The sequence below is a fragment of the Athene noctua genome, chromosome 1 (genome assembly GCF_965140245.1).
Source record: "Athene noctua chromosome 1, bAthNoc1.hap1.1, whole genome shotgun sequence".
NCBI lineage: Eukaryota > Metazoa > Chordata > Aves > Strigiformes > Strigidae > Athene > Athene noctua.
In genome coordinates this window covers 108721404-108748188 of record NC_134037.1, presented here as the reverse complement: position 1 = coordinate 108748188, position 26785 = coordinate 108721404, and the positions used below count along the sequence as shown (strand labels likewise).

Genomic DNA, 26785 nt, shown 5'->3' with positions numbered 1-26785 from the left:
GCAGAGGAGGAAATATGCAAATGATATTAATATTCCCTATATGAAAAAAGTGTGTGCCTGAGGCCTAGTAGGATGGATACAGTTGTCAGGAAACTGCTCTTTCTTTGAGATATTGAAGATAGTTTATGTGTAATGAGCCATTTGCTGAAATTCCTGATGTCCTCTCTGTGAGAGAGCCTGTAGCTTACACATGCTCTGGGCAGTATCTAGCCCTGCAAGCTCTCCTCAGTTCTATGTCCCATGCTCCAACAACTTAAAACCAAAACAAAGCAGAAAACCACAACCTACAAGCTAGGCTTGTAACAGATGATGGGTTACAGATCCTTTTTAAGGTAGCCAGTGAGCTTATTTACAAAAGGCTAGCGGAGGGGAGCAGCAATTTTCACTATTATTTCTGACTGTAACAGAAGTTTCTAAGACCCAAGACCAAATAAAGATGCTTGTTTTCCTTCAGCTTCAGTAGTTATCCCAATTACGTGCGCTTGTCACCAAGTCAGGTCTTTGGAAGTAATTATCTATAGGTTGTAAGAGGCATGATGTCAGGAAGATTTCAAGTGTTTTTTTAATATTGATATATTTTTTTATTGCCTTATTGAATGTTCTTAAAATGTTAATGGATTGGAAAAAGATAGCATAACTAGAGATCCGTATGGAAACCAAGCTTTAGGGCTCAAGCAGCTCTTGGTAACTCCCATTATCTGTGGAAAAGCAATTGCTCTTGACAGTCCTGGGTTAAGTGCTTCAGTGGGAAGCCATCAGTGATGCAGTACTGATTGCTGGAGGTCACACACAGAAGAGGTTTGCTCCTGAGAGTCTGTAAGCCCTGCTATAGACATTAAAAGTTATGTGTCATCTTTTCCTTTTTGACTTGCAGGACCCCATTACACTGTGCAGCATCTTGCAATAATGTGCAGGTGTGCAAGTTCCTGGTGGAGTCAGGTGCAGCTGTATTTGCGATGACCTACAGTGACATGCAGACAGCTGCAGACAAGTGTGAGGAAATGGAAGAAGGCTACACGCAGTGCTCCCAGTTCTTATATGGTAGGTGATGGCAATTGAGTTATGGAGCGTGCTAGGGACTCACCTGGCACCTCTTGGTATGTTTTTCACGAGGACTGTTAAGTTGCACACTGAGGTGGTGTGCCCATGCTTCAAGTTTCTCTTAGAAAGAGAGAGGTTTTAGCCAGCTTCTTATCACAAAATGAGATCCATCAAGACTAACCTTCTAATATTGAACCGGTAGAGAAGACCTGAGTAACGAAACATTGCCCTGCGTTTAAAAACTTTGACAAGAGTTAAAAGCATACGTTGTCAAATATGTTAGTGTGAGGTGATGCTTAAGTGAATCTTAACACATAAGTACTTTTTTTTACATAAAAAGTGGTATGAATATCTCAGTAGGGAGTTCATATCTGCTACCTGTTGTCTTTAAATGAATATTTCCTAATGTGCACTTTAGAACCAAGAAAGGTTTTGTCAAGTTTCTGCCTTAATTAAGGTTAGTAAGCACTGAACTTGACTTTATCTTTCTGGCCTTTTTCTTCTCTTGCATTTGAAAAGAAATCCCATATTAAATTTAGATTTTATTCAAATGGTAAGACTACAGGGGAACTATCTTTTAACTGAGAGGATAAATTCCCTCTAGGGTGTGATGAGTGTTAGTCAATGAGGTTTTAAATCACTTTACTGTATGTTTTGTATGTAATGAGGTTTTAAATTACTTTTCTGTACGTTTTGTATGTAGTGCTTGTCCTCTAGGTACCTACCAGCTGGAGTGTCATCTATCTGTAAGAGGTTAGAGTAGTAGCAATGTAATACAGCATAAAAAGCTGTAACACAGCCTTCTGGTTTTGTGGAACGTGTGAGATCTGAGTTTTTATAAGCTGCTCAGCCAGCATATTTCAAAACAGTCTGTCCAGCTATCCTCACTAAGCTTGAAAACTCTATCTATTGGTGCCAAATATATCATTTTCCTTATGAAGGGAGGGAGCTTATTTAACGAGCATCAAAATCTGTGGGCTAAGCAAAACTTCATTTAGTTTTATATCCAGACTCCAGTGGGTGGTCATCAACAGCAAATGCCCAAGGAAGACTGTAGGACTAGATTAAAAATACTTGTCTGATATTTCTTACTGGTTTTACCTCGGATATGAGTTGAGAGATGGTATCTTTGTGTTGAATAAGTCTTGAGAGATTTCTTTACCTGAATGAGATAAATTCCCCAAACAGCCCACAAGATCCTGTGAGAAGGAGCTCCATGGCTTTATTATATATACCATGAAGAAACACATTGGGTTTTTTAGACTCACCGTCTCGTGGTCTCACTTTATACTCTTCTTTTTTTTTTTGTTGGGTTTGGGATTTTTTTGTGTGTGTTATGAGATACAGTCCTTTCAGAACCCATTGAAAAGTAAGGTTTTGTCTTATTGCCAGCTTTTCTAAATTGAAACCATTGAAACTAAGGTATCTCTTGATACACTGGCTGTTCAGCTATCATATTTTCCATATTGTTCCATTAGGAATTAATCCTATTGTAAGTCTGTTTCTGATTGCCTATAGTTATAGTAAGAAATTAATTCAATGGCTTTATCTGTTTATTGCTGTGAAAGGAGTTTGGGGATGTGTATCTGTTTCCAGAACGGATACTGCATTAAAACATGGCCCTCTAAACTCATCTGTAAGGTGAGAAACTTTGTGATTCACTGAATCACCCACTCTCCTTTTGTTGTAAATGATGCACAATACTGAATATCATCAACAAGTACAGGCAGGTTTAAATAAAACCACCAGTATTTTAGCACTGAATAAATGACAAGTCTGATGCCGCTGAATTATGTAATTTTTCACTTTCTAAGATTTAATGCCTGTGCTGTCTCTAAGAGCATGTTTGCTCTGCTACCCTGGTGTGACTGTTAATACTTTTGTAGAAGACCAGGTCCATTGTGTGAATCTTCTGTCTGCCTCAGTGTTCAGTCTTAACCTTCCACATGGATGCAGAGCACAGCTTTTGCCATACCTTTAGTTATACCAAATGCAAAGCAAGGGAAGAGTTTCTCAGAGCAGAACTAAGCATGCAGTGGAAGTAACTTAATTTTACATGATGAGCCGGTATGCAGAGTAAAGATTTGAGCAGATGTTTCCTTTAGTAGATGTGGGTAAGAATCTCATACAATAGGTTGTAATAGGTAAGAGATGGAAAGGGAGATGACAAGTTTTGTGATATGATGTGCAGTGTACTCTTTGCTCCTGGCAATACCAAAACCAAACAAAACCAGCAGTAGGATTCAGTATTTTAAAATGGAATAATTACCTAAGAGAAAGTTTGTGTAACAGTTGATACTTTTTCCGGTTTGCTGCTTAGAAGATGAGGTATGTGTACAAGAAGAATAGTATTTCATCTTTGGCTACAGCTGTAAGATGAGCAAGTTCTAAATAGCATCTGCAAGGCATATGCACATACTCCAAAACACCTTGGTCCAGAAGTGATTTAACAGAATTGCGTTTCTTATGTCAGTGTTTAAAAATAACTAAAATAGTGGCAGAAATTAAGAACTGTTGAGATAAAAATGCTAGAGTTAACCAAAGCAGCTGGTGGGTAGCTGACAAATCTTTTGGGTATTATAGGTGTGAGATGCAACTTGTTTTAAAGTTCTGGAATAAAGTGACACAGGTGGCAAATGATACCTAAAGCATCAAAATGATAGTGGTGGTCAACATAAGCAGATATTGCTGTCTCCCTTTGACAGATGGAGATTACTGATGAACTAACAGTACAAACGGGTATTTCTTGCTCAACACTTAGGTGTAGGAAGTGTGAACGCTAGCACAAAAATATAACCTTGTATCAATCAGTGCTCCTCTCTGTACTTACCTTGTGTTTTTTGAACACTGTAAGGAAGGAATCTGTCATGTGCAAGGGCTAACTTCACAATGCCACCTTTTCCAGGACTGACTTTCAGTAGGCTGATGACAACAAAGTGCTAAGTGCGATAGGAATTGAGGTTGTGGGGTTGTTTGTTTTCTTTTCCTGGACTGCTCTGCAGTAAGAGTACAACAATCTTTCCAACTGTTGTATTTTTTTCTTTTTTGTAAACTTTTTTTATTGAGCTGCTCGGTGTTCTTAATGTTACAGGAGTCCAGGAGAAAATGGGGATAATGAACAAAGGAGTGATTTATGGACTTTGGGATTATGAGGCTCAGAATGATGATGAGCTCTCCATGAAAGAGGGAGACTGCATGACAATCCTGCGCCGGGAAGATGAAGATGAAATTGAGTGGTGGTGGGCACGGCTGAATGACAAGGAAGGCTATGTTCCCCGCAACCTGCTAGGGGTGAGTCCTTGATGTTTCCAGAATCAAAACCCCCACCCCACTATGTAGAGTATACGCAGCATTATTCTCATGCATCTTTCATAAGTCAAGAGGAAGGAGTTGATGTTCTCAGTTTATTCATTTGGGGAGTTGAATACCTTGGCAGAGTGGGTTAACACCCTGTTTAGGTACCTAACACAGATCATATTAATGTGGGCATAAAACCAAGAACATGTATCACCACCCTTCTATACATAGCAGGTTCTAATACTAACCTTGTCTCACTATCTTAGAGAAAAAAGCCCCACTTTTTCTGTAAACATGACATGTGCAAAAGCTTTTGTTTAGCATGGGAAACCCAGTTCTGTTTGCATCTTTTAGAAAGTGATGTACTGGCACAAAGGGCCCTAAGAACTGAAGCTTGTATGACTTATGAGTCACGAGTCCTTTTCTGTCTGGGTGTACACAGTGCACCTTGTGATCCAAGATAGTTTCACAGAGAGTTTTAAGACAAACACTGAAAAATTCTGTTGTTTTTTTTCCTAGTGTTGAAAAAGATTGCATTGCCAAATATAGGCAGATCTTTTTCTCCTGTGCTCTTTAAGTAATATTCAACCATATGTCAAAGGTCTTGAATGGCCTCTCCTTTCCTCATCACCTTCTGTACTACCTCTTTTATTCAAAACAACTGTGTAAAAATAATAAATACTTACAATTATGGGCCCATATTTCTCCTCCTGGCTGAGTTGCTAGAAAACTGTAGCAGATGGACACATGTATAAAAATTCCATTAAGTTTTTTCTACATATCCAGCTGCCCTGCTGCTGGAGATAAGAGGTTCTGCCAGTGCTAAAGATTAACAGCTGTGAATTTTAGCTGATTGATGTATGATGCTTGAAAGAGGCCGAACCTCCTTCCTCATACAGATAATCCTTACTCTTAAACCAGTTAGATTTTGTAGAGTGACTGTATCTAATGCAAAATCAGTTTTCATTTCTGTATCCCTTTCAGATCAGGCCTACCCACAATGTACTGTAAAATTCTCCCTAACATAGTACTTCTACTCAGTTTTTTTCCTCTCCAAACAAACATGTTTAAATTGAGAGCAGCCATCAGCCTTGCCCAGTAAGGTCAGAAAGGTGAGAAATGGCAGCGTTTTTTCCTGCCCCAGGGTGAATTGTGCATGTGCTGCTACTTCATAAGCTTGCACACCCAGCGTGAGCACAGGCATGTGAGAACAGAAGGAGCATTTGTGTTTCTGCAATAAAAAGCACAAGGCAATACAGCTTAAACAGGGGATCACAACTCATCCTTCTAAGCATAACACAGCCCAAACAGAACCTTTGGGGAAAACGTCCCAAGCCCAATATTACCTGATACTCTTGTGTCTGTTCAGTTGTTCTAGTACTGCTACCAAACTATTGGGTTATTTTCAAAAGCAACTACTGGACTCTTAATATAGCAGCTGAAATCTAGGCTAAGATGTTCAGCACAGAGGAAAGTGTTTGGTAGTTTAATATATTCATATATTAAGTTGTATTTTTATCACAATTGCTTTATCCTTTTGCAGTTAAGTGCACTGAATAAAAACAAGGATGAAATTATCTGCATCAGTACTCCACCTGTAGTGACTCACTAGCTCCCTAAGCTGTGTGAGAGCTCTAAAACTGAATCCAAATAAGATAATACTGTCGAAATACTGACTTCTTAATACCAAATGAAATCTTTTTAACACTATTGGATGTTATGCTACTGCAACTGCCTGACTTCATCTCTGTTAGTTGTGAAATCATAGTAGCCCGAGACAAACTTAGTGACTGAAGTTGTTGGTCTTCCCTTAATCATTAGCTGACTATGAAAAAGGAGGAAGAGTCTGGTTGAAGAGAGAAGAGGGCATCTTCAAGATAAGGGATATAATGTAGACATGCATTGCCATTTAGAGCATGGAGGATTCATCTTTCCTTATTGTATGAAGTGTATCTTTCTATTTTTATATGTCAGTAGCCATGCTTTGCAGAGCAGTAGTTGTTCCCACAGCCCTTTGCAAGAGGGAGCCAAGAGCTTCCCAAGCATCTCAGCAGGGCTGCGTGCTGTGTCCCATCAATCGTCACCCTGCAGCTGAGGCTGTCTCTGTGTGTAGCCAGAATGTGAGAATAGCACATAGCTCAAGGGCCACAGGGTGGCAGCTACTGATTTACTGCCAGATGGTTAAATGAATTTAACTGGCCACCCACTATGCCCTAACTAAAGCACAGCTCCTACAGTTCTAGGGTCCTTATGCAGCCAGATGTTTCCAGCTTGCCCAAAGCTATAGATATGTAAAGGCTGATAGGCATTGAGAAAGAGAAAGTAAAACAGGCTTTAATACCTCTCTATTTCCATTTATAAAGCAGGGGAAAAATCCTATAGTTCACTGAACACAAAAGTCTCTTGACTTACAAAGCCACATGCTTTTCCTAGCCCATCCATTTGGGTAGAGCTGAAGGTACTGAATTACATGCTGTTCAATACCTTCCTTTTGTACTGACATGGTTAGTATTTTTAAGCTTGCCTAAGAATGCTAAATTTATATGTTAGTGCTCTGGGTGTTTTTTATAAGCATGCTTTTGCTACTAGAGATTACATTAGAATTGTAGCACCAAAGAGAGGTTTTTCTTTCCTTTTTTAAAATAAGTAACCTTTTAAAGCACTAAAATTTAAAATCTCATTTCTGTTTTACCCTCAGCTGTATCCAAGGATTAAACCTAGACAAAGAAGCTTGGCATGAAATAGCACAGAAGCCAGATCCTTGAAGTACTAATCATGGATGACTTACAAAAAAAAATTCATTTTGTGTTGGTTCCAATATCATAAGACTTATTTAAATGACAATGTAATTTGAAAGCTATGAAGAATGTGCTTTGAAAACAAATGAAGGATTGATGCATTAGCAAATGGATGAGGGCATTCTAGAAGATGAAATAATGCTTATAAGCAAATGAAAGTCTGCTGCCTTTGGTCTAAGCAAGCCATTATGTTCAAGTACCCACTCTTGATTTCTTCAAACATGGCAGAAATGAATTTCACATTTTTCTGCATTAAATACAAGGACCTTTTCAATTTACCATTGAAGGAATCATCATGAAACAGAGAACTTTGCTTTGTCCAAATTTATCCCAAGGCTTTTTGCAGATGGGAGAAATTAAAGTACGTGCACAGCACCCAAATGCTGGAAGCAGAATGTCTGTTAAAGAAGCTAAACTGAAGTGCATCTGAACAGTGACAACCGCGTGACCAATCCATTAAGCAATAACTTTTAGAAATGCTGTAGCATCTTAGGAATTCCATGTATTCAAAGTATTATGTGCTGTAACAGACAATGTAGTTTTAGATCACTCTTTTTACAAAGAGCCTCATGTATTTATTGTATTTTGTACTTTGAAAACTAAGTGTAGAAACTTTCTGTAGTCCTTGACAATTTACTTTTTACTTGACTGTGATACCATTAAACTTTTGTCTCCTCTTAAGCTTTAACTCTGGGTATTTTAGTATCAAGTTTTTATTAAACCATCTGAAAATGCTACCAGTAAGACATATGGCTGTTATACATTACACTAACATTCAGCTACTTTCTGTGTTAAATTGAAGCCCTCTCCCCCCATTTGTTTAACAAAATCTTTCTGCCTTTAAGCTGCACATAACCATTGTTAACCTTTAGAAGCTAAGGGCCATACTTAAAAAAACTTGGTACATGTACTTTCCAGTTAAAGCCTTTGCCATGAAACTGTCCTTTATCTGGGAATAACAATTTGATAATCAACACTATTTAATAGAGAGGATCAAATTCCCTCTATTAACCGTAAGGTATTTATGAAATAAAATTTCACCCTTAGGCTCATGTTTTCCTACTAGGTCAGTCCTTACTGCTTTCTGAAAAGGTGCCTATAAATACAAGAACTTATACAAAGGAGGGGACACAATGCCTCAGGTGAGCAAGCTTAACTAAGTCAGAACTCCTGGAAGCAGCAATCTGCCTGTGTTCACAGCCTCATGATTTTAATAGGTTGTATAGGGGGTATATAGTATCAAGTAACTTTCCTGGAAACCTTTTAAGTTTTTCAAACATTAAAGTATCAGACTATCTAGCATTTCATTAACTGACACAGAGCCAGAGTGTCTGTCAGTGCCTAGTGAGCTCTGGAATGCCATTTTTTCCCCTTTAAGAAGCAACATGCTCTGTTCCTGACAAGGAAAGCTCTGCAGCTGCTCTGTAATGATCTATTGCTTACTTGAGAAGGAACAACAGTCTTGCAAACTCTTTCTACTGTTTTTATTTAAATATTTTCTTGTATCTCAAAGGAAGATAAATAAGATGCAGGAAGTCAAGATTCCACCTGAGAGCACAGGCCTTCTCTCAGAAGAGTCTGGTTGCCAACAGCCTCCTGCTACAGGCACATCAGTGGTGAGACTTGTCCTTCAGTTTGACCAAACATGTACTTGTTACTCAAACTCTTCAACAAATACTTAATCAGAATAATACTAGGGCTTGACAGAAAGCATATAAGGGACCCCTACCTTACCTAAACACCTGTTTTCAGGCACATGCAATATCATCTCTTTTCTAGTTTCAGATATGCAGGCTGGAATGGAGCTGTTACTCAAAAAGCACTTATTAAACCAGACTGTCAAGCTCTAATGAGCTTTCTTCCAGAAGTCATGTAAAACACCTTAAACGCACAGTTATTAGCAAAGCAGTATTTTCAAGGGTTGTACTGAGGATTTATACTAAATTAAAGCTTTTGTACAGAGGATATGTAGTAGTAAAGACTGTCAGACCCATAAAAATGAGGTTGCAGATTCTTCTGTTGAAGTAGAGCACTTTTCTCTTTGTAACTGTGTGCAAAATCTGCCATGCATAAAAGTTAAGGCACATTCACGTTAGGATGTTGCTTGTATGTTTGCTTCATTATCTTCACCTAATCATGTTGCTCTTTTTGAGTTCTCCTGAGCTGATGGCAGCGGCTCAAATGACAGTAAAGCACAGCCACTATAATGAGAGAGGGGAAAATGATCCAAGGTTAAGTTTAGTGAGAATACCTGTAGCATGAAGAAAGCCTATTGTTACAGAAATAATTTTAGTATCTTTTCTGAACAATTTAAATTTGTATCTCATTTAACTCAGTTTTAGGATGATTTGTACATTCCTCATATAGGTCCAGAAATAAGTTCAGGTAATAAGCAAGTTGAACACATGTAGGGGAACAGTTTTCTCCTTAGTCCTTTCTACAGGGCACATGTGGTGCAGAAAGAAGCACACGTGATCAATAACCATGAGTCACTACTGCACCTACATTTTACCCTGTTGACAGAAAAGAAGGCTGCATACTAGCAGTCATTTTGACTGGTATGTAAGTGGCATCAGGCTTGAGTAACCTGGCCTGCTTGTTAAGAGAATACAGTGTGACATAGGTACATTTTAAAAAGGAGTAACCTTTCTTAAGGCTGCTTATAAATAGACAAGCTATATAAATCCAGCATATATGTAAATACATATAACCAGCCATATCAGTCAGAATGGAACAGGACAGTCTACTGTTAAGCCCTTCCTTCCCCCTCACCTCAAAAAAAGAAGACAACAAATATTTTAGAGCTAAATGAACTTACATTAATGAGGTTCAATTCTATTGTTCCAGTCTTCTCAGTATCCAGTTTTCTAAACATTTCTGTGGTAACAAAGAGATGACAGACAAGGATGAATATGGGAACTATTTGGAAAGCCTTCCCTTCCTTGTGCTTCAGGATCAAAAAGAAATTTAGTCCCGGATTCTAAAATCTATGACAATGGTATGCACGCCAAACCTGAAAGGCCCACTCTAAAGTCATTGCATGCTCAGGCGCAAGAATGAGACTGAACCTTTTAAATACTTCAGTCTGTAATATTAAAATTATTTGTCAATCTATAAGTGTTTAGATTGATTCTTGTTTTTAAATCAACATTCAGTTGTTTGCATGGAAGACTGACTGGCTCCAGTTCAGCAGCCTGGCCTAAAAGGCTGATTCCTAGATCTGGGAGGAGTGTGCAGATTGGGTTGCTGGATTTATAGCTCAGCTTTGAAGTTGCTTTGATTCCAGTACAAAGTTTTCTGAATAAATTATCCTGGACTTGAAAACACAAAGCAACAGAGTCTGTCTGGTTATTAAGCATGTACTCACTGAACAAGGTTTCCAGTCGAATCAAACACCGGACAAAGTTATCGAAGTCAATGATGAGGTCTTCATCAGCAAAACGAGCCACAATGATTTGATGTAACCGACAGTTCAGTTTGAACCCTAGAAATAAAATGTCAAAGATTTAAGAGAGGTGAAAGAAAAAATATGCAAAAAGCTTCAACTAACAAAAACCCCAGCCTTATACACTGCCAGAAATTCAGTTAGCTACTTTTGGTTAAATTCTCAAATGTTAAGAATATTTACTCCATTTTGGAAACTCCCAACAACCCCCTCTGTACTTGAGTGATTCAGAGCTGTGACTAGGTTGTGTGTGTTCTTCCTCCTGCATGTGCTCTCACACCTGTACTACTGTTTTTTTACATGACATGGCCAATTGTTCCAGCTTGTGATCCTTCCCTGGGTGATGAGGTGGCTGCCAGACTTGGCTCACTGAGACCCAAGATGAAGCAGTGACTTTCTGTGGGCAAACGGGTCTCTTATTTCCAAAGAGCATCTAAACTTTGGGACAAAAATAAATGGCTGTCTCATCTTATGTGGTGACAGGAGGGGAAAGCTCCAGAGAGCCCAAATGTGGACATTAAGATGGCCCCAGAAGATCAGTAAGTTGATTTGGGATTGTATCGTCCTGTGATACACCCCTCACTCACCATCATAACTCAGATTTGCTTTTCAGTAGTTACAGTAGCAAAGTGAATCTTCTTTTAATGCATCCTGTGAGCAGTGTCAAGACACTTCTTCCATTCCCTAGGTCACAGTACCCCAGTTATACTGGCTTATACCAAACACACATATACCCAGAGAGACTCATTGAAAGACAACAGTATACTGTTACGAGACCAGAACGTTGCAGTTATTTGTGCTTCTCCAAAAGCTGGTCATTAAAGAAAGTAATTGCAAACCTGTCACTCCTTTGAGATGCTTTTAGTATGCCTGTGTGGCAAGACACTGCTACACAAAGACAAGAGCCCAAGCTGAGCATCCAGATTAAACAGAGGCCTTTCCTGAATCTGGGAATACATGATTTTTCAGCTTACAAGTGATATATAGGAGACTAGTCAGCATCTATCAACCCAGCTTGAAATTGATACAACCCCAGAAAAGAGACAGACCAATATAAATACCTGCTGTTTCCAGTGCTCTCCTCATCTCATATGAATTCATGGTACCAGATCGATCCACATCGATTTCCCTGTAAATTTTCTGCAGAATACAAAACCCAAAGACAAAACTTGTCAATAATTCAGAGTGTGTTTCAGCTTTTGTCAGAAGTCAAACATTCTTAAATGCAGCCTGCATGTTACTTAGGAGGATTTGCAGTGTTGGTCTGAAGGACTAGTTACTTATCTCTGAGATTGTCTGAAAGCAGCTTTAGAAAGTAAGTCATTTTAATGCAGCAGCCAGAGCCAATAAAAAACTAGAGAATTCCTTGAACACGCATGCCAAGTGGTACTATCGCTACCAAAGTGGTAAGACTGACGTGGGAAGGGTAAACGTATTTGGATATGAGTTAAAATAAACACAGAAATCCCTCTGAGAGTAAGGCAGGAAGAGAGGCAGCCTCTCCTTCAGCCTGAAGGACAAGCAGTCACACACCCCTGGACTCCAAGGGACAAAACCTGGGGGACAGAGGACACAAATGCATTGTGAGCTGAAGGGAGAGTCCCCACTTGGGGAAGCGTGACTCTACACATTTTATGAGACTAACCAGTCTACATTTGATTGCATGTTCTCCCAAAAAGGCTGAATCTTACCTGGTATTTTTGAATCTTTGTCCAGAGGGTGTGAAACTCCTTCAGTCCCAGTTTACCACTCCCATCATTCTTCTTTGAGTTAAGGGAATCTCTTTGGAGGGAAGGAAAAGGGGTTTCCCCTCCTTGTGCTGAGTTTAATTACATGTGCAGTTGTGACTTAATACTTAAATAGTAATTGCAATTAAGAAAAGGATGCAATTCCTCTCTGAAAGACTCATCCTGTTGAATACACAATTGTTGTCCAAGATGTCTTTTTAAAATCAATAAGATGATGGACTCATTTAAACTGTGATCAGTTCACCAGCTCTTTCTGCTCCTCCTTTAGCAGCCCTCTGTCTTTTCAATACATGTATAAAACAGCCAAGAAGATGCCATTTCATTCTGCATAGTTGGTTCAACACCTGCAGTTACAGGAGCATGACTCCTAAGTCTGGATTATAAACAGGAAAAGACATAACCAAGCCTGCTATTTGGAGGATTTTAGTTCTTGCACAAACAGCTAACAAAAGAAATCTGGTCATGGCATCGTTCCCAAAAACTGTTAAGGAGTCCCTACGGACTGCCATATTTTACACCAAATTATAGCAGAGGATCATTCTGTTTTGGTAATTTTCCCTTTTTTAAACTATGCAATTCAACTCCCACTGCACAGAGAAGCCAAACACCACTATTCTTAGACTTGATCCTTCATCTTACACTTCTGCCCTTATTCTTAAGAGTAAAAGCTCCTAAAATCCAGCATACTCTCTGCTTCCTGTATCTGTTTCCCTCATTTTCTATTTGCTAACTCCTTGTGGCTTTATGATGCTCTTACCAATTCCAGACAGATAACAGAGCAGTGAAGTGCACCCAGATGTGCATGTTCAAACTCTACAGCTGAGGCTGCCCACACCGAGAGCCAGGTGCCTTTTCCCAGCACAAACATCACTTTGTCCCCAGCTAAACTAGAACATGCAGCAGCTGAAAATTCTTCAAATCAGATCATCCTGTCTGATAATGGATTTTCCCTGCTGCCTGAGAGAATGGCTGTGTCAGTCAGCGGGAATAGCAAGGGCTACCAATTTTATTCAGGGGAAACAGGGTAAAACCAGCTTCTCCACCTCAGGAATCATTAGTACATCAGTATGGACTCACCACTGCAAAGGTAGCTCACCTACTTCAATACAGGCAGAAGAGTAAGAACAGCCTTAAAGGATACATCTAAGAGGTCGACCATTATTTTGCATGTCTCAATACTAAAGCCATCAGATTTAATATCTTGGCCTGCAAAGAAAGAGGAAAAGACAGGATTATCATTGCATACTGTACCACAGCACCCTCCTAAAGTGCATGAGCTTTGTAACCAGTGTATACACATCAGCTCTTATTTGCTTCCAGGTCATGGGTGGCTTCCTTTGCAAATGACAAAGAGGCTTAGGGTGAAAGTTAGCTGTGATGTTTCCCCAAGCAGACAGCCCAGTTAGTCTGGTTTCTAGGTGTGCTAGAAGAGACAGAGATAAAGCGTTCCTGCCCTACTGTCTGCCTGCAAAGACAAGGGTGGACTTCTGTGGACAACATGGACTTCTGACCCATGGAAGTCAGTGGTAGGTAGCTTCATGCAAGAGAAGAACATCAAATCAAGCTTCGTAACCAGCAATACACCATTGCTAAGTGATGGGTGCACACAGACATATAACACAGTCCTGGCTACCTGGCTGAGATTTCACTCTGGAAATTAGAGAGACACTGTTTCTCCAAGCACTTATTTCTCAAGCACTGTTTAATGGAAAGGGAAATAATGCAGAGCTAAGCTCTGAAGCCCTTCACAGATAAAAGATGACCAGAGTTTCAGTTTCTCTTCCTCCTCAGGGACACCCCAGCCCATTAGCTGGGCTACTGCTTGAATCCTGAGTGGTTCAGAACTAAAGTAGCAGCAATACCTTCTGTAATTATCAATCAAATCTGTCCATCTTCCCAGCAGCCAATTCCCAGTAGCAGATGCTGGGATAAAAGGCACCCATATGTGCCCTTCCAAAGCACGTGCCCTGTGAAACACACCTTCAGTGCAGGCACAGCCTCAGCACTTCTGCAGCCCCCTGAAGAAGCAGAGATAGCACGTGGCCGTGGCCCTACGGAGAGCCAAGCTGCAGGTCTGGGGCACAGCCCAGGATTTTGACTGCCCAGGTCAGCAGCGCGCTCTGTGCTCTCACAGCCACGCTGGAAACCTGCTGGTGGCCAACTGAAGCTGCAGTTGGAGGAAGGTACTTACGTTTAGCCATGATTTTGTTCAAGATGTTGCGCAGTTCAAAGGCGGAGATCTCTGCATCCTGCGGAAAAGAGGAAAAGTTTTTCACTGTGAGCTGCCATCTCATAAGCAGCCTCTGACTCCTTTGGGCGAGTGGCCAAGTTCGAACATCCCTTGGAGTTTGTTTCCCTTGGATAGAAACACAAGTGGTAAGCTCTCCCCGCCTCCCAGAAGCATCACCAATTCCCAGGCATTAGCACACAGGGCTGTGGGGTCTGCCCGAGCCCTCCAGCAGGTGAGAGCAGCCTGGGAAGGAGGCACAGGCCATCGCTCATCATCCCCCAGAGGGACCCATGCAACTGCACCAAATGCTCTGCCCAAAGGACAGAATTAGGGACCCACAGAGATGAAAGTCAAGCCTGCAGTTCAAAGACAGTGAAGATTGTCCTCCAGGGGTGCTCACAAATCCATTGTAGCAGACTACACAGATTTTTACATGCACAATTATGCACATGCTTGAAATCTGACTCAGCACAAGAATTAAACTGCATCCTGGGGTAGGCATCTCTTACCCACTCACCCCTGTTAGCAGTAAGATGTTAACAGAAAATACTCACACTTCCTGCTAGCTGTCCAAAAAGCTTTTTAAAGCTGGGTTCAATGTCATCTTCACTGATCTCAGTCTAGAAGAGAGAAACAGAAAATATGGAAAGGAGGAACTTTTCTGCCTGAGATGGACTAATGCCCTTCCTTGCCTCTAGTAAAACACAATTTAAAAGTTGAAGGTACAGAGAGAGTGCTTTCACTTTGGTTTTTATCAGTTTTAGTTTCAGGGGTGCCTCAAAATGCTGGCATTGCAAACACTGCAGGAATTAAGAACTTCTGCAACAGCTTTTACTAAAAAAAAAAAAAATAAATAAAAATTTTATTTTAAAAAATCACTACAAAATTCAGAACTTCACTGTTGCTGCTGCTGCTACTACTACTGTTGGACTAGCTGTCTTCATCCAAAGAAAGCAAAACCTAAGTTCTCATCTTGCAAAAAAAGGAAAAAAAAAAATCACAGAGGCATAAGATGCATTAATAGGCAAAATATCCCCAGCTCCAAGAAGACTAAACATACGGTGAGCCACTACTGACTCATGGAAACAACATCCCATGCTAAAACACCCCCATGGCTAAAGGGTTGCACTCCTGGAATCCTGGACGGCAAAGGGAATTTCCTGTGGCTCCAGTTACCTCTGCAGAGAGTACCTGATCTCCTCTACCTGGGAGGCCCAAGCTCACCACTCCAGATAAAGGACAACATAGGTTTCCATTACTGTTTATGAAGTTTTCATTTGCTGGACATTCAACAACTATGGGTACTGAAAAATCTGTTTCCAAAGTGGGACAATGTCTCTTAACAATGCTTACAGAAAAACGCTGCCCTGCACAGGGAACAGGTACTCCAACCTCACTTATCTATAACAAAATCATTTCCATTTAAAACATTTAAGATATACCTCTTCAAAACTGGCCTCAATTTCATCATCTATAACCCTAGAAAGATAAAGAAATCAATATTAAAACCAAAACAAGTCACTTTTCTGATGCCCTTCCTTCAAGTTTCAGTTAAAGAGATTCATTACATTAGGGGAATAATGATGAGCGTTCAAGAGTTTCTGGATTAATCAGCCACAGATACAGCACATCACCAGTGAAAGCAGTATTTTGCCAACTCTAGCAACAAGAGTTTCAAAACATTAATGCATCCTGAAGAGCCACAAACAGGATTTTGGGTCAGATATAGCCCTCTGGGTCACTTAGTGCCACTGCCTACAGACAGACCTTAGCCCAAGGCCAGGCTCTTGGGTGTAAATCAAACTATCTAATCACTTTTTTCCTTTTCTTTTTCCCTTTAAAACAGAAAAAAAGGAAGACCTTAAAGTCATTTGGACATGCCAGAATGGGAGAAGTGTTTCATAAGCACTGCTAAGCGCCCATCAAAAGCTAAACGTGCCTTCACACAACTGATGCCCAATTTTGTCACCACTACAGAAACATGCCACAAAAGATTACAGAATAGTAGAAAGGTTTTTGTTTGCTTTGAATTAGGGAACTCAATATGAAAGATCCCACATCCCTTCCCAAGGCCTTAGCTCAGCTGCTCTTTGAGATGCGACATGTCTAAATTTTTTCACAGCTAAGTGTGGTTTGAGCCAGTTCCATTAAACCATATTTTAATTTTAGTGAAGGAATCATTTGGTTGAGCAAGTATCTTGATTTTTTTTTCCAGCCTGATCTCAAAGGTGTGAGATCAATTGTGATCAGCCTGTTCCCAGAGCTGAAAGCACATGCATTTCTGTCTCCCAAGTGGGGAGCCCCGCCTGCTGCTCTCTGGGGCTTTCTTCTCTCCACAGACCAACCTGTGCTGTGGCACCATCTACGTACAGCCCAGTAACAAAAAACGTCTGCCCAGGTAGGACTGGTCATAATAACAACAAAACCAATATAATAACATTTGTATATTATTATTATTACTATATTTCTTCCACCATTCCTTCCTGCTAAGTTTACGCAAACTTTCCTCAGTTGCACATGGAGAAACTAGGGACAAAACAAGAACCCCCACGACTGCATCCATGTAGGGCAGTTTGCATCTCTCCCTCCTGCTCCCTGCGGGAAGTTGATGTACCCCAGCCCTGGGCTGCTTCATCCTTCAACACCCATGAGAGGGACCAGAGCACTCTTACATGGTTACAAGAAAGCTACATACGTGGAGTCTGCGTTTTTTTCAGAGAAGACTCGCAGACAGAAATCCCCATTCTTGTTGGGTTCAAAGGTTGAGGGCACAACGATATATTCTCCTGCCGGGAGCTTGAACCTGTTCAGCACTTCTCGGAGGTTGATAAAGGTATTTGATTTTTCTCTTGCTTTGTTGGTCAGGAAAAAGTTTTTGCTCAGATGAATATTTGTCTGGCCAGAAAACTTATGAAAAGCAAAGAAAGAGAAAAAAGACCAAAACAGTTTGCATGTATTTGCATTTAAAAATTAAACAATTAGCTATGTATGAAAAAAAAAAATAATCTATTCAACAGAACTGAGAGAGAAGATAAGAGAAAGGGGGTGGGTGCATCCCACTACAATGCTCCTGAGCTGCAACGGTAAATGTATTGTGCAGATCATCTCAATAAACCATTCAGGACAAGCTTATGTTTTGCAGATGATAAACAGTGTGTGAAGACACATGATGAACCCTTCCACCAACTATTTTTCTTTAAAGCTAGATGGCTTACAACCCATGTCCCCCTGTTCCCCAGAGCTGGTGTCACCAAGGGACTGCAGCTCAGCTCTGCCTCTGAGGTCAGGCTGAGAGAGGGGCTCTCTGAGGCAGAGAGCCCGCCTATGGAGGGCTCCAAGAATAAAATAAACATTATGCATTATAAAAGTGTATTTGGAGTGTAATATCTTCAAACAAACCCTTCTGTACAGCGTCTTACAGGTGGGATAGCTCAGTTCTCGAAGCAAACAGCAGGAATGTGCGTGGTTCAGAAACCTCCCTCTTCCTGTCCTCCTGGATTTTTAAGAATGCAAAACCTGTCAGACTCGCTGCCATGGTGGGAGATAAAATTCCACCTTTTGGGGAAAAGTCCTGGAACTACAGCTAGAGTCTCTTTTTTATGGAAATCAGGTTTCTGGACTACTAGGGTGAGAGCTGAGTGGCTGACAGAGTACTGCTAAGGCATTCCAAAGGTACACAAGAAATTTAATTAACTGGCAGCACCATTTCCTTTCCTGATGAAACCATGTTCATGTTTTACATGAACAGCAGCTGGTCTGAGCATAGCCTCAGGAGCTGCAAGGTGCCCTGGCTGCCTTGCATGCACCCTTGCAGGTACAGTGAGCCCTGCAATGAGGTTACCCCAGCATTTTTCTCAACCTCACTCCTTCCTCTGAGGAGCAACAGCCCAGAGGCATCTGCAGCCCTGCCTCCTACTGCATAGGCATCACTTGATTGCCACCCCTCTCTAATCCTAGGGGCATGCTATTAGCTACCTGCAGGTAGAAACAGAGAGAAACCAATAATGACGGTATTTAGGGAAATGAAACTAAACACCTACTTGGAATATTAGTTGTGTGTCAAACATGAACTCTGTGCAAACCTGAGAAAAGCAGCTGTGCTCTGGGGGAGCAGTTATGGGTCTGGGCTGGGGGAAGACCCATGGAAGAGCACTGGTGAGTTTCTGTAGTACAGAGAGCTCTTATCCCAACCCAAGATGCCCTGAAAATGCAACATGGGCTCAAGGCCCCTTCCACAATAAATGGCCTCTAAGTTTAGGCTCTGCACAATCAGTGTTGTCCTGCAGCGAAGGAGGATCTTCTGAACTGTTTCTTCCCACAAGCTGTTCAGCCCCAAGTCTGCACTTTGACCACCAATGCATGCTACGTACCTCTGGGGGCACCTGCAAGGAGAAAAGGAGAGAGTTACCTGATTGTTAAATGGCCACGCCATTGTTGGTTAGTGGGTACATCCACACTCAGCTCGAGGAGGAAAGGTCACCCAACGCTGACTGCTGACTCAGCTCCCAGCTCCATCCTGGAGGCAGACAAGGCTCACCCGGGGCAGTGTGGGCACAGCCTGGCACAGACACAGCCAGGCTGGTTGTCGTTTCCTGCTGACCCTCTACCCTGTGGCCCGCTGTGATATTTTTTGTAGACTCAGTTTCTCTACTATTTCTTCCCACCTTCTCTTTCACTCCCCAACCTCTCCACCATCAGGAGAGGAGGCAAGGACTGAGAAACAAAAATGCAGTTTTCTGTTTCCTTACAGGTTCAGGGGACCTGGCTTTGTTCTAAACCTTATTTGCCTATGGTGACCAGATTCTTTGACAAGCTTCTCCAAAGCTGGGATATCGAGAAAGCAAGCAGTCACACATATTGCCTACAGTTACAGAGCAACCCACAAGCAAGACTATCAGTCCTATTTTCACTGCCAGTTAAGCACAGTTGGTTTGCAGCTCTAAACAAAATGTCCGGCTTAAGGAGTTACCATAGACATGTCTCTGACCCTTCATTCAGCAGAAGGAGTTTTACAGGTGTTTTGGCTGGGTCTGCTGCTGGGTTCACACTCACCAAGCTAGTGCAGGTGTCCTAGCTAGGGTCATGTCCCTAACATGGCTGCGCTGCTTTTCACCACAGCTTGGTGAAGGTCAGGCTGGATTTCTGCACTTTTCATTTTTGTTTTTTAAATACTTCTGCTCCTTCATTTAGAAGTACAGGATATTAAAGGTGAGAAGCAGCCACTGTGGGTCATTTTGCTCAACCCCCTAGTGAAAGCAAGCCAATATTAAAGTTAGATGAGGTTGCTCAGGACGTTGTCCAGTCTAGGTTTGAGTATCTACAGGCATGCAGATTCCATCATCTCTCTGGGTATCTGTCTCTCTGCTTGACCATTGTTTTGAGGGAGGACAATTTTTTAAACATCTAAGTGGACTTTTCCTCACTGCGGCTGGTGTCCAGCTCAACCCAGCTGAGTTTTGGTAGAAAGCCTGGTCTGAGGATTGCACTACCTCATTCATAGGTTAAGTTTTCCTCTTCCTCCCATGTACCTGTACTGCCTTACTCACCTCATAAATTGCAAAGCCGATGGTATGCATGTCCTCTCCCATCTTCCTCTGCTTCCGCCGGTGCTTCTGAATCAGGCCAATGAGGAAAGTACAGCCCCCCTCAGGATCATCAGGATCCTCATCTTCTTCCTCCAGCTTGATTAAATACTGTGGATTTGTCCAGAAAGTGTCTAGGAAGTGGATTTATGTAAACTGCTCAGAGGATTCTTTAAAAGCAACTGTGCTGATATGTACACATCAGCTATGACATATACGGCTCTGCCTTCCAAAATGAGCTGAGAAGGAACAACTAAAACAGTCCTCTCCCCAGCCTTGACAACCACAACTATACCCTCACCAGGGAGCCACGCTTCCCAAACACTTGCACTTTTTGGACATCAGTCCTGGATATCCCAGGTACATCCTCCTCTCCACAGACCACCCCAAACCAGCTCCCAGAAGAAGGGCCCAGAGAAAGTACAAGTGGATGTGTATAAAGGGTTTCCTCCATCACAGTGCTGACCACACGCTCTTACTTGGGTAATTCCTGCAGCCCCCTGCAGTGGCTCCTCGCCTCCAGTTCCCATCCAGCTTCAGCAGGCTCCACTTCTTGTACCTGTCACTTGCCAGGGTGTCTGGAGTCAGGTTGCAGATCTCCAGGCGGGAGTAGTGTCTCAAGAAGTCGTTGAACGCCATCCTGTGGGAGGCAATGCCACAGGCAACGTCTCCTTAGGACAGACAGGTTTTATAATACAACCACCTTGACTACCCTCCCTCTATCCCACTGCGATTTAGTACTAGGATTTGGGGTGAATTTGCTCACTTATCTTGGAGAACATACTGGGAGACATTACTTTGTGTGAAAAAAAGCAGAGAAGACATTCCCGTCAGCCTGCATGGAAACCCAGTGCTACTTACCAAAACTCCCCATCTTCATGCCTCCTGGTCAGCCGCTCCCGCACCTCAGGGTCAACGCCACTCCAGTTTGGGCAGCTGAAAGACAATCCCACAATAACCATAGGGTAGAGTAAAGGTTAAATCCTGATGTAGCTGGTCTGGCACAATGATTAGGCTACCTTACAGCTCCACATGATTGCAGTACTCCACAATATCTAGCTGATAGCAGCCCCAGGGCTCTCAAACCACAGCAGAATTAAAATACAGGGACCTGTGATATTCAACACCTCACTTCTTAAATATCCAAGGTAAGGATCAGAAAAAGTTTTACGTTCAGAAAGTGCTAATGCCTTGACTGAGACAGAGCTTCATTTTAGAAAAAGGAAGACCCAGAACAAATACTGCCCAGCCACAGAAACAAGTAAACTCCAGCTTTCATTGCTAACAGCAGAAATGGATTTTTAAAGCCCTTTTAGAAAGAAAGTCTTCAGTAGCTCACCACTGAGCCTGGACTGTTAAAGAAGCAGAAACTACACAGGTTTGTAGGAACCATCAATGCCTGCAGTAAAAGCCTATGGGCAATGTGCAATCCATCAACTCACTTATCATTCCATTTTCCGGTCCACTCCACTTCCCCCCAGGGATTTCGGATTCTGATCAGCTTCTGCATTGTTCCTCGGAAGTTCACCTGATGGGATCAGAATTGTATGGAGTTACCCAGGGACTCAGCACTGTGCTCCCTTTCACCTTTTCTATGGGAATTAAAGCACATGACAAAGTAAGTATCTCAGTGCTATACAAACGCTAAAGTGTACGTATATACACAAACACACGTCATCTGGTCCAAAAGCCATGTAAGTCAAATCCATTTAGAATGAACCCCATGCACCCAAGCTTGCCCAGAGAAGGTTTATAGCATGCACAAAACAAAGCTCACAATAACCAAAATGTCTGTTTTGCACTGCTAAAATAATTACCTCTGACAGGACTTCAAGCAAAGGGAAAGTAAACCTGCTACAAGACTGCCAAAAAGCAGATACAAGTGGGTATTTCTCTTAAGTTGTCATCTGTGTATAAACTGCCTTTTCACATTCAAACATCTTTTTTCTCCCTCTCTCTATATAAAGATAATACAAGAAATACGGTAGTCGGCCTGGCCATGACCACTGTGACCACACGAATGTCTCGCAGTGCAGCACTGTCAGCCCCTCCTTGCACTGGGCTGAAGCCCTGGCTTGTTACCTGCTGACCTCTGTGCACACTGAGGCCAGGCCAAGCAAAGCTGCAGAAGTTTCAGTAGAAACACCCAGTGTTCATGGGGAACACATGGCACTAATCTGAGGAAGGAGCTGCCGCACCTCTGGAGCCCAAAGCCCAGAAAATTGCACACAGTCCAGAAATGATGTTCCAATGCCCAAGATGAACTGTCCTTACAAAGCCTGCATGTACCTTCAGAGGAAAAGCCTGGCTAAATCATGCCTGTTTGTGAATTAAAGTCAAACTCCCTCTTCGCTGCTCTTGCTGTGAGAAGACCACCAAACACAAACACATAAACCTGCCCATTAGCAGTGGCTCTCTACATCTCACTCTGAAGTTTCAGAAATAATTATCAGTGAAGTAACCAGAAGTCCATTACACATGTGGCACGATGCCATGATCTGCTTCCTTTGTTTTCACATGTCTTACCTTTGCCAGTCATCTCCTCTTGGACAGGCACCTTGCATTCAAACACCATGCCCAGCTTTAAAGGAGCTGCTTGGCAGGCATTTAAGGAACAATAATTTTTTTTTTTTTTTTGCTTGGCACATGTCTCTCACCCATCTTGCTTAGATCACACTGTACATTTAAGGTACAGTGCTGCCTGCTACACAGAAATGCGTTGAATGGCCTGGTCCACCAGCAGAGGGTAGCGTGTTCTCTGCACAGAGCTTCCCACTGCCCCACTCACTGGGAAATAGCAATGCTCGGGGGGAAAAAAAAAGGGTTTTTTTGATCAAACCTCCAAGACGACAAGTTTGTGTTTATCCAAAACACACTACCTAATTCAGTATTCCTTCAGAAAGAAAAGACTCAAAACCTGATTCAGCAAAATGGGCGATACTCAAGAATTTGCAACATTGAAGATGAATTAGTGGCTGCTGTGGCCTGGGAATGACCACGTGCAATGCTTGCTACTGCTTTGGAGCAGTGCACCTACCTCCTCTGCTCCGGTGACTGAGTACGCGTGTCCCTTCACCAGCTTCTGTGAAGTGACTGCCTCTGTCTCTGCCGCACTGGTGATCTGGAGGAGCAAAGAAAGTCGGTGAGCGTGGCTTCCTGCACACCAGGGACACAACAGAGCAAAGCTTCCACCTCCAACAGAGCTTTAATCTCACTGGGAGAGATTGTCGGGGTGGTTTAGCTGCTGCACAGAAACAATGAGAGTGACCTGTGTGACACAGTGGGGAGAGGGGATGGCAGCATGTGTGGTGGTGCTGGAGCCCCCAAGGCCCACGTTCCTGGCACAGGGTGCATGCCAGAAGCCCTGCGCTGCAGCAAAGCTCCCTCCTGCCTCCCAAACACTTGGTGAGCTGCATCCCCTCCCGTGCACCTCCAAATGCTGTACAAAGGGGATACACATGAGGAACTCCCTGTTCTCAAGGGACCAGGGGGAACATAGCAGGTGACTGGCCTGAGGCTGCCCAGTCATCACCAGGGATCACACCCAGGTCCAGCAAGCCCCACTGCTTTGCTCTGAGATCAAAACACCTCCTTCAGCTCCAGAGTAGGGTGGGAGGTTCCCCTGACTTTCCCCAGCACTGATACCCTTGGACCTGCTATGCAGGGAGCTAAGGGAAAAGGCCGCACTTTGAATACCATTCATACCTGAAGGCATATCACTCTCTCACTTTTTTGCAGCCACTAGAATACTTGGGGAGTCTGGCCTATAAACACTGCAGAGAAAAGTCTTCTTGCTAGAAAGTGACTGCTTGACATCTTGCTGTAATGGTGCTTAACCCTCTATGAAATGTGTGGTTGTCACTGCCTTCCCAAATTCAGAAAGTATGTGATCTTTAAACAAGCATATTTGAAGCTTTAAAAAAAAAAAAAAAAGAGGGTGGGATGAAGCAGGCAGGATTCCTGCTGTCAATTCATGCCCTATTACTGCCCCACAGTGAATTTCCATGTAATGTTTAACCTTTGTGTCCCTATTTCTTTCACAGAAGACAAGGAAAGACTTTACAGGATCTTTTCAAAAGCTAAACTCACTCATAATTAGTTTACAATACAGAAAGTATCAGCATTTACCAACAATGGAATATATTCCCCCCCCACCCCTGACAAGAGATTTGTATCATTCTGGAGCAAAAATCCAGATTCTTATCTAACTGCAAATGAGTAAAACAGGCCTCAAAAATGGTGCAAAGTCGCATGCTGACATTAACCAAGTACTTTGCCTGCTGTGAAGCTTCCCTCTCCTGAGACTCTGATTTAACCTGAAAAATGGGAGGAAACATTTGAATTTATAGTGTGAATGGAGTTTTTGTAAACAGTTTACCTTCCCTTTAGACATAACAAAGATGTAATCTCATTTGGGATTAGGGTAATTATCACAGCAACAATATGTACGACTCATTTCAGTAAGGCTAAAAATGATGCTGAATCTTTGCAGGCAGGGCTAAAGTGCCTCTTCCCTTTCGTGTGCAGGTTCAGCTTTTGACGACGTGCTTTCCCATATAAAGCCTTTTAAAGGCCTGCCAACAGTCCAAGCCTCCCTGCTTCAAGAACAGATCCCAGATTTTTGGGGAACATTTTGGAACAATGTGTGCAACAAACAGGCGACACCAAGGACAGAGGTTGCCACCTCTGATCATCTGACTGCAGGGAGCCATTAGCATCAGCTTTCTGTTCAAACCTACTCAGCTGTACCAACCTGCTGCCGAGCCACAGGCTTTCTTAAGAACAAAGATGTACATCAGGACCCTTAATGAGTTCCCCGTATGATTCATTACCGTGAACCTATGAAACAGCAAAAGCTCTAGGTCTTGAGGAAGAAACACAAGGGAGACAACGAGCTTTTACCCATGAACTAATGAAGTCTACATTTCAACCTAACCCCCCAGAAGAGCCCGTGCCTGTGTCATGCACTTGGGTCAAATTCTCCAGACACAAGGTAGAGAACCATAGGCAGAGGAGACCAGCACCCTTTGTGCACCTCTTGCAGATGGACCACGGGTTCACGCTGCAGCTGCCCACATGCACAGCAAAAGCTGAGCATCCAGCAATAAACTTGCTAACTCACATCAATGGAGCAGCCAAGGAGAGAGCCTTTCTGAAGTGCCTTCTGAATGATTCTGAAGAGGTTGGGTGGTGCTTTCTGCAGCTCATACCATTCTGCAATTCCACCAGTGAAGTCCTCAAAACCTTCAGTGGTGGTACCACCAGAGAGAGACTCATATGATCCATTCAGCCTGCATGGAAAGGGGACACACACACAGAGCCATCAGACTCCCCATTTTCTTCTTCACACACACACAACCATCAGGTTCCCTATTCTCCTCTTCTCTTGGAGAGAGGCACTCAGTTATGCCAATGGTTAGGACATTTCTGCTTTCAACAGCACCTATGAACACGCTCTCCATTCAGCTTTGCTTCTTAGACCTCTGTAATTGGAAAGCCTAGCATAAAATCTTACATGATCATATATACAGGTTGCAGGTTCAGTCATGTCAATGACAAAAATCATGAACCTATTTGAAGAAAAAAATAGTATTAAAAGAAATCAAGATCCAACAACTTGCCTGTCTAGTTCCACACAGTTTTTTAATCCCTTTAACAATTGTAAGTCTGATTTTCAGCTGGTCTAAATCAGTTCAGTGTCTTAAGCCAACTGAAAATAGTAATGTCAGATAGCAGAATTCCTCCTGACCACCCCCAAACTGGAAATTTGGATTTGAGCATTTTCACGTTGAACAGAGACCTGGGCATGTGGACTGGTGTGATTTGCACACTGAAGCACTGCAGCTGCAAGCCCTCACAGGTGCCTAGAGCACATGAAAAGGAGCTTCCCAGGCCCTGGTGACAGGAGACAGCACTCTAGGAGCAGCCTTGCCATGAGACACAAGGGCTATTTTTCTTGGCTAGCAACAAAGCCAGTACCTTTGGCTACTTGTCTTAAGCACCTGTCAACAAAGCTTTAGTAAAGCAGCCATTGTGGGCTACTCCAGAAGCTGTAAAGGCTAATAATTAGGCTGACATTTGAAATGCCTAGTATCTGTGCCATTGAGGATGCTATGGGGAAGCAGAGACATTGGGAGATCTGAGTGGGGTGAAAGCCCACTTGACTCACTTGGCGTAGGCCTTCTCCAGCAGCGCGCTCCAGAACTCGCTGCCCTCCGCTGAGTGCACGAAGAGCAGCTCCCCGTTCTTGGTGGGCAGTCTGTCGTCCACCACAACGTCCACCCATTCCCCATACTGCCAGAACTGGAAAGAGAGCACAAACACCTCATCACTGCCCCATGCTGTGCACTCAGGCCACCAGGACATTTATCTGCTAACTGATTCCCTAGAGGAAAAGCAATCCCCCTCACAGCCAGCTTTGCCCACCCTCTTCAGGGATTCATGTCCTCAGCTGGATCTGCTGATGAAGGAAGGACCACAAAGACAGCCCATGCTCCCAGCTCTTTGGTTAGCAGTTTTCTTCTTTCCACCACCATCACCCTTCTTGGATGTCTCCTTTTTTTTGCCTGGCTCTTTGATGTCCCTCAGAGTGTTCCAGGAAACACCAGACACAGAGACATAAGACAGTCACACTGGCTCCTGGA

The 26785-nt window shown here is 42.6% G+C and overlaps 2 protein-coding genes across 4 annotated transcripts in view; one reads left to right on the top strand and one right to left on the bottom strand.

Annotated features, from left to right (window-relative positions):
- TP53BP2 (tumor protein p53 binding protein 2) overlaps nt 1–7824 on the top strand; it is a 48873-nt gene extending 41049 nt beyond the window's left edge. Inside the window, exons 16-18 of the mRNA XM_074897280.1 lie at nt 875–1041; nt 4133–4332; nt 7037–7824. Coding sequence (XP_074753381.1) covers nt 875–1041; nt 4133–4332; nt 7037–7078 — 409 coding nt within the window. The 3' untranslated portion in view covers nt 7079–7824. The remainder of the gene's footprint in view (nt 1–874; nt 1042–4132; nt 4333–7036) is intronic.
- Nucleotides 7825–7951: 127 nt separating this feature from the next.
- Nucleotides 7952–26785, bottom strand: part of CAPN2 (calpain 2) — a 28457-nt gene continuing 9623 nt past the window's right edge. For 2 of the 3 annotated variants that reach the window (XM_074897282.1, XM_074897281.1), the window contains exons 4-21: nt 26311–26444; nt 25264–25432; nt 23179–23262; nt 21584–21669; nt 21003–21077; nt 20621–20781; nt 20106–20275; nt 18930–18941; nt 17255–17466; nt 16002–16038; nt 15114–15179; nt 14521–14578; nt 13471–13535; nt 12273–12341; nt 11643–11721; nt 10504–10620; nt 9955–10013; nt 7952–9337 (exon numbers count right to left, since the gene is read on the bottom strand). In XM_074897282.1, the coding sequence (XP_074753383.1) occupies nt 9314–9337; nt 9955–10013; nt 10504–10620; nt 11643–11721; nt 12273–12341; nt 13471–13535; nt 14521–14578; nt 15114–15179; nt 16002–16038; nt 17255–17466; nt 18930–18941; nt 20106–20275; nt 20621–20781; nt 21003–21077; nt 21584–21669; nt 23179–23262; nt 25264–25432; nt 26311–26444 (1677 nt within the window). In that variant the 3' untranslated portion in view covers nt 7952–9313. Of the gene's footprint in view, nt 9338–9954; nt 10014–10503; nt 10621–11642; nt 11722–12272; nt 12342–13470; nt 13536–14520; nt 14579–15113; nt 15180–16001; nt 16039–17254; nt 17467–18929; nt 18942–20093; nt 20276–20620; nt 20782–21002; nt 21078–21583; nt 21670–23178; nt 23263–25263; nt 25433–26310; nt 26445–26785 lie in introns of all 3 variants that reach the window. The other variant, XM_074897283.1, reaches the window with a different exon arrangement.